The sequence below is a fragment of the Heterocephalus glaber genome, unplaced genomic scaffold, assembly GCF_053883595.1.
Source record: "Heterocephalus glaber isolate CG9 unplaced genomic scaffold, H.glaber_assembly_v1.0 deba00001773, whole genome shotgun sequence".
Classification (NCBI taxonomy): Eukaryota; Metazoa; Chordata; class Mammalia; order Rodentia; family Bathyergidae; genus Heterocephalus; species Heterocephalus glaber.
Genome location: NW_028258463.1, coordinates 1 through 10,624, shown reverse-complemented (window position 1 = coordinate 10,624; position 10,624 = coordinate 1). Strand labels below are relative to the sequence as shown.

The window sequence follows — 10,624 nt, the reverse complement described above, 5'->3', positions numbered from 1 at the left end:
GGAGGAGGAGGGCGCGCGGCGGCGGCGGCGGCGGCGAGGGCGGCAGCGGCTTCTCCCTGGAGGCCGCCGCGGGCTCCCCGACAGCGGGTCCCGCCTCTCCAGCAGCGCCACGGGCCGCCTGGTCCCGGGCCCGCCGCCGTCGCCATCGCCGCGTCGGGAGCCGCTCGGAGTCTTCTACGCCGATCCCGCCGGCGCGCGGCGCGGGCGCCTCCTGGCCAGAGCTCGCGGGCGGGCGCCCAAGTTGGTTGGGTTCCGGCCCGCGCTCCGCTCGCGGCCGCCTGCCTTTGCCCACGTGCGCGGCTCAAGTGAACTCCATGGGGGGCCGCCCCCGGCGCCGCGGGCTCCCGGGCTGGGCCGTGGCAGGAGGCCGGGGCCGCATCCGCACTTTGCTCACCGACGCTCTCAGCTCCCGGAGCGGGACTCCTCGGCGTGCGAGTCTTCGCCGCTGGCGCCACCGCCCCTCCTCCGGCCCGCCCCCAAGATAGCCTCTTTAATAAAGGGCGTTGGAAAAACTGGATTTCAACCTGCCAAAAATTAAAACTAGACCCATATCTATCACCATGCACTAAACTAAGATTGAAGTGGATTAAAGATCTAAATATTAAAACAGAAACACTGAACTTGCTGGAAGATAAATTAGAGGTCTTGACGATACAGGTAGAAGTCTTGACATTCGTATAGGAAAAGACTTTTTGAACAAAGGCTCAGTAGGAGGAGAACTAGCACAAAGAATCAGCAACTAGGATCTCATCTTATTAAAAACTTTCTGCATTGCAAGAGAAACCACCAACAGAGCTAAGAGACAACCTACAACGTTGGAAAAATTTTCTAGAAGCAGTACCTCACACAAAGGAATACTATCTAGAATATACAAAGAACTTTAAAAAATCAGACCCCCCAAATTTAAAGACCCAATTCAAAATGGGCATCTGAAATGAACAGACATTTATCAGACAAGGAAGTAAAAGCAGCAATGAAAATGAAAAAATGTTCGACATCACTGGCCATTGGAGAGATGCAAATGAAAACAATACTGAGATTCCACCTCACCCCTGAAAGAATGGCTGCTATCAAGAAATCAACCAACAACAAATGGTGACAGGGTTATGAGGAGAAAGGAACCCTTCTCCTTTATTGGTGGGGGTGCAGACTGGTGCAACCCGTTGTGTAAATCAGTATGGAGATACCTCAAAACTAGGACTGTAAGTCCCATTTGACCCAGCTATTCCCCTGCTGGGTATCTTCCCAAAAGAATTAAAAGAATCATATCACAGCAATATATGTGCACCCATGTTTATAGTGGCACAGTGTGTAATAGCGAAAGCTTGGAAACAGCCCAAATGCCCATCAACTGGAAACTGGATAAAGAAAATATGGTTTTTTTTAATAAAATGGAGTACTACTCAACCATAATGAATGAGAAACTAGAGACATTTATAGCTAAATGGATCCATATTGAGGCCATACTCTTAAGTGAAATAAATAGGACACACATATGAAAATACTGAATAGTTTCTCTGGTGTGAGAAATGGAAAGTGTAAATAATGATTAAAATGAATAATTGATAATGGGAAATAGGAAGAAAAGGTCCAAAGGGGTAGGGAAAGTGGGAGGGATAGGGGAAAGGAAAGAAGGGAAAGGAAAAATTATGAGAAAAAGAAAAAATGGAAACAAAGTCTTTGTAAATAAGGGAGGGTGGAGGGGGTGAAAGGAGAACAGGAAATGGGAAAAAAATAAGAACCAAAATACATCATGTAAAGGTAGAAGTACCCAATGATAAATGTAAATGTATTGAATACCTAAAATGTACCAATAAAAGAATCTAAGGAAAAATAAATAAATAAATAAAAGATATCTGCAGAATGTTTTACGTAACAATAGCAGAATAGACATTCTTCTCACCAGCTCACAGAAATTTCTCCAAAATAGAGGATTATGGCCCATATTTTGGGCCATTATGCATGGTTAAAAAATACAAAAGTGAAATAATCTCTTGTACCCTACTAGATCATAAAATGAATGAAACTAGAACTTGACAGCAAAAGAAAACACAAAAACTGCACAAATACATGGAGCTTAAATAATACATAACACATTCTTCAGTAATTAATAGGTCACAGAAGAAATTAGGAAAAAAACTTTAAAAATCCTAGAATCAAATGACAATGACAACACAACATAACAAAATGGGAGGGACACAAAGCACTTATAAGAGGGGTGTTAATTTCTGTGAGTGCTAAAATAGAAAACAAGGCGATCCCAAGCAACCTAATGATGCATTGCACCATTCTAGAGAAACAAGACTACTCTCAATCCCCAAACTTGTAGAAAGAAAAAAATTAAATGATCAGAGAGGAGATAAATGGGATCAAGAATAAAAACAGAACTAAGAATCATAGAATCAATGACGTGATTCTTTGCATGTATAAATAATACTGGATAAACCCTAAACCAAACATACCAAAAGCAGGAAAGAAAAGGCCCGTATCAATGCAATTAGGAGTAAAAAGGAAAATTTGCATCAGATAGTTGTGCAATACAGATAATTCTAAGGAACTACTTTGAAAACTTTTATTCCAATAAATTGGAGAATCGGGAAGAAGTGAATAAATTCCTAGACACAACTAACTTACCAAAACTGAACCAAGAAGATGTACAATAAAAACCCCAAATAGACCAATAATAGTCAATGAAATTGAAGCAGTGGTACTCTATCCACTAAAGAAATCCCAGGACCTGATGGATTCACCACTCCTTCTGATCTGAACTTCAGAGAACTAATGCCAGTACTCCTCAAACTCTTCCCCGATACTGGCATGAAGGGAACACTGCCAAACTCATTTTGTGAAGTCAGCATTACACTGATACCAAACCTTGACAAAGACTCAATGAAAAAAAAAGAAAGTACAGGCCAATATCCTTAGTGAGCGTAGGTGCAGCTATTCAAGTAAGAGTATGGAAACAGTTCAGCATTAAAACAACTCTTATAGCCATATAAGCCTAGGATGAGGAGGAGGTGTTTTTTCTCCGTAGGAAGGAATCTCAATAACTTGGAAACTATCTGCAAGAGTTATGTTTTCATTACTTAGAGTCATCCCATATGAATATTATATCTATGCCCATATATAAATAGTAGGAGAAATGAATGGCTGAATCAAACTCATCAAATTGTACACATAAATTGTGTAGTTTTTATACATGTACATACCAATAAATCTATTAAAATGGTTGCACAAAAAAATGGATGATAAAAGAATTTATTTTGAAGAAATTGAATCATACTATAATTATTAATTTACATATTAAATTTAATAATATTTAAAATTTTCAGGAAAATGCATTTGAAATTTAGCTGACAGTTTGGAAGTTTAAATGTTTCATAAACACAAATTCATTAATACTTAAAGTACTTGCAATATAGTAAAGACTCAAAATATTCAGATGGCTATTATGTTAAGTATTATATTACATTTCATTTTTAAACAGGATAATTTAAGTCCTGGCATTATAGCTAGAGAAATTAACATATCTTTACCATTTTCTCTGTCCCTGTTTCCTGGTTTTTGTCAAGAATTCTATTTTGTAAAAATTTTAAAAATTTGCATTCTCTTTTCCAATCATAATTTCTAAAATTATTTTATCTCATTTTGTATACAAATTGATTCAGTGCTCATCCTTAGTCTTTTTACCATAGTCATGTAGGGATTTATAAAAATTGTTTCATGATTAAAAATGGTAGCATAACCCCCGGAGCAAAATACAGCCTCTCCAGAACCTGGAATTGAGTCACGTGGAAAACAACTTGGGGAAGAAAAGAAAAAGTAGATCTTGGGAATTGGGGGGGAGCCGACAAGAAAGGTAGAAATTATAGAGAAGCTTGAGAGGCACAGCACAAGGAGAGAGAAGAAAGAAGCAGTCTGGGAAGCTCCTTCCGTTCCTGGAAAGGTGACCTTGTCTCTGCTAACACAAGGTAACCAAGGCAAGGGTGGCTAAACTCGGTTCAGCACTGAAGAACAATCCCAACTGTCTAAGTAGCGAAAGAATGCTAGCATTTCCTAAGTGATCAGCAGCGTCCATAACATTTTTTTGATAAAATGGAAAAAAAAGTAAATATTCTGAACTCTCCAGCACTTCTTGGAATAAATAGGTATCAACTTCTATTTTTGAACATTCAGAAAATCATCAACCATGTATAAGGTTCATATGGAGAACTAAATTTTTACTCACTGATAGTATATTATTCAGATACATTTTAATAATTTGCTTAAGCTAAAATTTTCCAGCACTAGTTAAAATACTGAACTTCTTGAAGGCATGCAATAAAGAATTCAAATAAATAATCCAGATTATTCGTTTTTTTCTCCTATCCATGCCATATATATATATATATATATATTACACACACACACACATATATACACATATATATACATATATACATATATATAATACATATATACATTCCCTTTAATCCATACTTATATATATCTGCCATGGATGGTCATAATATCCATTTTATTAATGTCTCATTTGTCTCATGTTTAGTGAATGCGTATCTATCTGTTTATAATTCTCTAAGTATAGTAAGCCATAGTAAATTAAGATGAATTATACTTTTGCTGAAGAATTTAATTTTTTTTTAGTTCTTTTATTGGTACATTTTAGGTATACAATTCGTTTACATTTATCATTGGGTGTTTGTACCTGTACATGATATACCTTGGTTCTTACTTTTTCCCCCATTACCTGTGCACTCTTCACCCCCTCCGCCCTTCCCTATTTACATAGATTTCCATTTCTTTTTTCTTTTCTCATAGTTTAAAACGCTGCTGCGGGGCTCTGGTGACAGGGCTGATTTCAGGGGGCCCTTGCGTGTGCGGCCCCCCGCCGCTGTACCGCACCTGACGGTCGCCGTGTAAAGAAAGGTGAAATAAAATGGTCCTTGAGACCGGCGCGGGGGCGGGGCGAGGGGCGGGGCTCCAAGTCGGCGCAGACGGCCCGGAGGGCGCTCGGCTCCCGCAGTTTCGGTTCCTCGGGGCGCTGTTTCGTCTCCGTCCGTCCGGGGCCGGTGCTCTCGGGGCCTCCGCTGTCTTCCTTCCCGAGTCCCGGCCCAGAGCCTCCTCGACCGACGCCGGCACTGTGCGGACCAAGCTAGACCGCGGCCTCGGGGGTCGGGGTAAACCCGCCTTTCCGCTCGGCCCCAGGCCCCTCCCGGCTCTGGCAGCGGAGGGAGCCGATCCCAGCCCCGAACCAGGTGAGACTCCCTCTGCTTTAGCTGCCAAGATCTGTAAGTGCGCCGGGCGTGGTGGCGCACATCTGTGATCTCAGCATTCGGAGGCAGAGGCAGGAAGATGCAGCGAGTTGAGGGCAGCCTGGGCTACATAATGAGTTCAAGGCCAGTCTGAACCTCAATAGCGAGGCCCTGTGTCAATAAACAACCCAGTCTGTGTGTGGCTCGACTTGCCTGTCTCATTCTGCCATCGCTGGGGCCCTGTGGGGAAGGACAGATTTAGCCCCGACCCTTCCTGGGCAGCGTGGCGGACAAGGCTGCCCCCAGGCTTCCTCCCTACTCCATCTTGGACGCGCGCCCCCCAGCACTGAGACAGGCAGGGCTCTTGGCCACACCTTGGACCGCAGCCTCCTTGGGGAACGAAGCCCTGCCTCCATTGGACCAGTACCCCAGGCGCAGGGACGGAGCCCTCCCCCAGGTGGGCAGACCTCAGGCAGCTCTGTCCCCATGTGGAGACCTTCGGAGAAACCACACCCTGCGTGCCTGTAATCCCAGTATTCAGGAGGCTGAGGCAGGATTGCCTGGAGTCTGAGTCCAGCCTGAGCTACATAGCTAGATTCTCTCTCTCAAAAAAGAAAACAACAAAAATCAGAATAATCCCAAGACTGGGGAGGCTGGAGGGACTTTCCAAATGGCTGTCTCCACCCGGCTCGATCCAGCTTCCTCCCTCTGAAATGGGCTGGCTCGGGTGGGGTAGGGACCTCGGCCCATCCGCCCATCACTTCTGGAAGTCTCGTGACTTCTGCTTTTGGTTTCCACTTTTCTTTTTTTTGTTGTTTTTGGTACCGGGGATTGAACTCAGGACCTTGCACTTGTGAGTCTGGCACCGGAACCACTAAGCTAAACCCCTGGCCCTTGTTTTCTACTTTTGTAGGCATGTTGGGCTGTTCTAGTCCGGAGGGGAGTGGAGGTGCATTAAACTTTCCCCTCCAAGAGTCCCCGGACCACCCAAGCCCTTCCTCTGTGGACAGCCGGGCTACCGCCCTGCAGTGGGGCTCCCGGGCATGGAGCCCTTAGAGCCAGGCCTCTGCCCACGGTGTGTCCGGGCCTCACCCTGAACTGGATTCCTTTCTAGCGGGGAAAACCCACCCCAGGCATGGGCGAGACGCTTTCCCAGCCTGGCTCCCCAGGAGGGGCGGAGCGCAGTGCCTTCCTGTCCACCCGCCCAGCCGGCAGCCGCTTCGTGCCTCGTCCTACCTGCCGGGCAGCGGAGAGATCCCCCGAGGTGAGCGCCGGGGCCTGAGTCTAGGCAGCGCCGGCCCAAGTCTGGGTGTGGAGCTGGGACGTCCGCCCCCGCCAGCCGCCTACTCACGCTGTTCCTGTCCGCAGAGCTGGAAGAGCAGCTGGTGGCCCTCATCCCCTTTGGGGACCAGAGGCTGGAGCCCAGGCACACATAAGCCCCACGCCCATCGCACGGTAACACCCGGCGGCCTCACTGCTGCCTTCTCGTCCTCTCCCCATGGTCGGCGCTCAGTGGGCTGAACGTCCCAGCTCCCGAGAGGTGTCGGGACTGGGCGAAGCTCAGTGGCAGCGTTTGCTTAGAGTGCGTGCGCGGGGCTGTGGGTGTCATCCCCAGCACCAGCACAGAATGGAAAGAGAAGCCAGGCGTGGCACAGCCCTGTCATCGCAGCTACTCAGGAGGCTGAGGCAGGACGGCAGGGTCCAGGGCGGCCTGGGCAACTGAGACCCGCCTCAAAAATAAGACAGGTCTGGGGACTCGGCTCGGTGCTCCCAGTGCGCCACCCCCCAACCGTGGCACACACATGGCCATGGCCCTTTTCTGCAGTGCGTGGCAGAGTACCTGAGGCGCACGGTCCTTCCCAGACGTCGCTGCCCAGGCCTTGCTGTCCCCGGAAGGGAGCTGTGGCCCTGGCTGCAGGGCGTTTGGGCCGGGGGTTTTCCCAGTGCTTCCCTCCTGCTGATCGTGGTGCAGGTCAGACCCACCGCTCTCTACCCAGTAGAGGCAGAAAACCAGGAGAGTCTACTCTGGGGCCATCCGGAACCTCAAGCAGCCCTGGGTTTCTTGGGTGCTGGTGACCCTGCTCTTGGTCTGGGTTCGGGTGACACAAGGTCCTAGCTTTGGCTTGGAGCCATCGTCCCTCCTACCCGGCACTGCACCGGAATTGGAAGCTGGCACCGCTAAGTCCTGTCCCTGTCCCTCCTCGCATCTGCTCCGAGTTGGATGCGCGGATGGTGCCCCATCCCAAGTGTGAGGCGGCACCGGCATCGGCTGGGCAGGAAGCAGCTGCTCGGGCTGGGGGGCAGCGGGCAGAGCCTGTGTCCTCCGCCACAGGTTTCCCAGCGCTCAGGCCCCTCATGGCTCCCTGGCGCCGCCCTGCAGGAAGCTCTTCGTGTCCCTGGCGGTGCTCGAGTGCCTGGCCACCACCGGCTTCACCGCCTTCTTCCTGTTTCCCCGGAGTATCGCCGTGCGCCCTGTGGGCCTGAGCTCCTCCTCTGTGGCCTTTGACAAGGGCACCGTCCACCTCAAAGCCACGGTGAGTGCCCGGCCCGCCCCTCCCAGCCACACTCCGTGGCCTGTCTGGTGTCACAGCCTTCCGTGTGGCTCGCCAGGGATCTCGTGTCACCCAGGGGACCGCGTGAGCGCCAGGACAGACCACGAGGGATCGGGACCCTTGTGTGGTGTGGAATCAGAGTCCAGGCTGCATGAGCAATGGTGGGGTGAGGTGGGGGTGCCTGCAACTCCCACGTGCTGGGACAGGGTGGCGAAGCTGTACGGACAACACAGGACCCACAACTTCTGAGACTCGGTCTCCCCACGTTACCCGGGCTGCTCTCAGTCCTGGGCTCAAGTGATCCTCCCGCCTGAGCCTTGGGAGTAGCTGGGACTACAGGCAACATGTGGGCAGCTCCATGTAACTTCTCTTTCTTCTTCCCTCAGTACCAGGGATCAAACCCAGGGCCCTCACACTGAGCTGCATCCCCAGTCCTTTTATACCTTGACTGTTTTTTCAGTTTTTTGAGACAAGATCTTGCTCTGTAGTCCAGGCTGGCGTTGAACTCACTCTGTAGCCCAGGTTGGCCTTGAACTCATGGCGACCCTCTGCCTCAGCCTCCAGAGTGCTAGATTACAGGAGTGCATCACCACACCCCACCTGTTTTTGAGACAGGGTCCAGGGTGTCCCTAAGTTGCCCAGACTGAGCTTGAACTTGCAGCAATTCTCCTGCCTCAGCCTCCTAGAGTGTTGGAACTATAGGTGTACACCACCGTGCACTGCTCAGTGTAACTTTTTCTTTTTGAGGCAGGGTTTCCCTATGTATCCCAGTCAGGCCTTGAACTTGCAGCAATTCTCCTGCCCTCAGCCTCCCGAGTGGCAGGATTACAGGGTGTGCCATCACACCTGGCGATGCAACATCTTTAGCTGGCCGGAGGGGTCAGTCATGGTGCTGACCCTGTGGGCCTGAGCCCTCCTGGAAGATCGCGCCCTGCCTGGGATGGGTCACCCCCACCCTGTCCCTTGTCCTCATCCCCAGAGTGTCCTGAACATCTCCAACCCCAACTACTGCCCAGTCACCGTGTGACGGTGAAGTGCACTTCCTGCATGTGTCCCTCATGAGCTGGGCTGCCTACAGTTGGCCCGTCGCCACATCGTGACCTCGGCCATGACTGTTGCGTGCTGTCGGCACGCATCCAGCTGGGGTGTGCGGTGGGAAGGGTGGCCGGCGGCAGCTGACCTCGTCCCCCTCCCGACAGATGCTCTATGCCATGGCCACCAGGATCTCGGACGAGACCACATAGAGAGTCCCTGTGTTGCGCTCCTCCTGGTTTCCCGTGTGCCCAGCGGGCTCTGCACCCCTGGCCAGACCACCGCCTGCTGCCCTGGGATGGGTGGGTGAGATCGCGGCCGGCCCTGGTTAATCTTTTTTCTTTTTTTTGGTACTGGGGATAGAACTCAGGACCTTGCGCTTGTGAGGCAGACATCAGAACCACTGAGCTAAATCCCTGGCCCTGGCCGTGGTTAATCTTTACCGTGTATGGCTTTGCACTGGGCCGTGCAGGGGCGAAGCACAGGGTGGGCAGAGTCGCTGGCCCAGAAGGACAGGAAGTGGCATCGGGGCGGCTGGCAGGGGAGGACTCTGGCCTGCAGGTCTCCTGTGTGCGACCCTGGCCTCGCCTCTGTCCCTTTCTCTGTCTCAGCAAAATCTGTACCTGGCTGGAAATCAAGGTCCCCTACGTGGTGCTCCACATCCGGGAAGTGGGGCTGGTGCCCGGTGTCCCCCCTCGCGCTTCCTTACTTAGCTTGGTTTTGTTTCAGGCTTTTTTGTTTGTTTGTTTGTTTGTTTTGGCACGGGGGATCGAACTCCGGACCTTGTGCTTTCGAGCAGGTGCTGGAACCACTGAGCTACATCCCCTGCCCGGTTTCAGGCTTTTTGAGACAGGATCCTGCTGTGTACCACAGGCTGGCCTCAAACTCCAGGCGGTCCTCCTGCCTCAGCCTCGCCTCAGCTGTGTTTTGGGGAGAACCCACCCTACCCCTCGACCTGGCTCTGGGGATGGCGAGCCCAGGCCCTTCCCGGTGGGTCTCATCTCACTCCCAGGCCCGTGTGTGGCAGCAGAGGAGGGCAGGCTGCGGAGGCCGGGCCCCCAGCCTCCTCCAGCCGCGGCCTGGCCTTCCCTCAGAGGCACCCTGACGTACTCCTACCTGGGCCATGAGGACCAGCACAGCTTCGAGGGCTCGGAGTACGTGGACTGCCACCGGGGAAGCGCACTGGCACCCCACCCCCCTGACCTGCTGCCCCATCCTCAGGGCCCTCGGCCCCCACAGCACCCACGTGAGGACAGAGGGACGCGTCCCCCCCCCCCCCACTTCCTGCGCTGTCTCCTCCTCCTCCACCCCTACCAGTTCTTTGGGGCCAGCAGCACCGGGTCCCGGCCTTGGCTGGTCTTGGGCAGAGGCTGGCCCGGCCCTGGCCCCCTGCTCCCCTTGCCCCTCTGCCCTCCAGGCCACCGGGGCTGGTTTCCTTCCTGTCAGAAGGTGGCAAACACAGGGTCTGGCCTTTGAACCCTGGATCCTTTTCGAGGTCAGTGTTGAGCAGTGAGTAGCTGGGGGTGGCAGTCTGTCCCTGTGGCCTCCCGGGACTGTGGACATGATCCCGAGGAGCGACAAGGTGACTGTCACGGCTGCTGTCCGGAGCGTACCCCGGACAGGAAGGGCTCAGCCCTGTGGCCTTGCGTCCTCCTTTCTGGCAGTGACTGTCCCTGGTCCCTGGGGAGCCACTTTGGGCTCTAATGCATTCCTCGCTAGAGAGCGGTTTGCTGTCGTCTTCTGCAGGAGCCGAGCCGTGGGGGAGGGAGGTAGCTGGGGCCACATAGG

The 10,624-nt window shown here is 51.5% G+C and overlaps 1 protein-coding gene and 1 long non-coding RNA gene across 2 annotated transcripts; both read left to right on the top strand.

Moving 5' to 3' along the window:
- Positions 1-4,999: 4,999 nt before the first annotated feature.
- LOC147821006 (uncharacterized) lies at positions 5,000-7,024 on the top strand. The gene is made up of 3 exons (XR_015447718.1): positions 5,000-5,255; positions 6,367-6,516; positions 6,621-7,024. It is a non-coding gene; the product is annotated as an uncharacterized LOC147821006 (long non-coding RNA).
- A 457-nt stretch (positions 7,025-7,481) lies between these two features.
- Positions 7,482-10,082, top strand: LOC147821005 (transmembrane protein 106A-like; the record flags this gene model as incomplete). The annotated part of the gene is made up of 4 exons (XM_087202213.1): positions 7,482-7,498; positions 7,585-7,786; positions 8,883-8,956; positions 9,931-10,082. Coding segments are annotated over exons 1-4 (445 nt in total), but the record flags the coding sequence as incomplete, so codon positions are not given.
- Between the last annotated feature and the right edge of the window lie 542 nt (positions 10,083-10,624).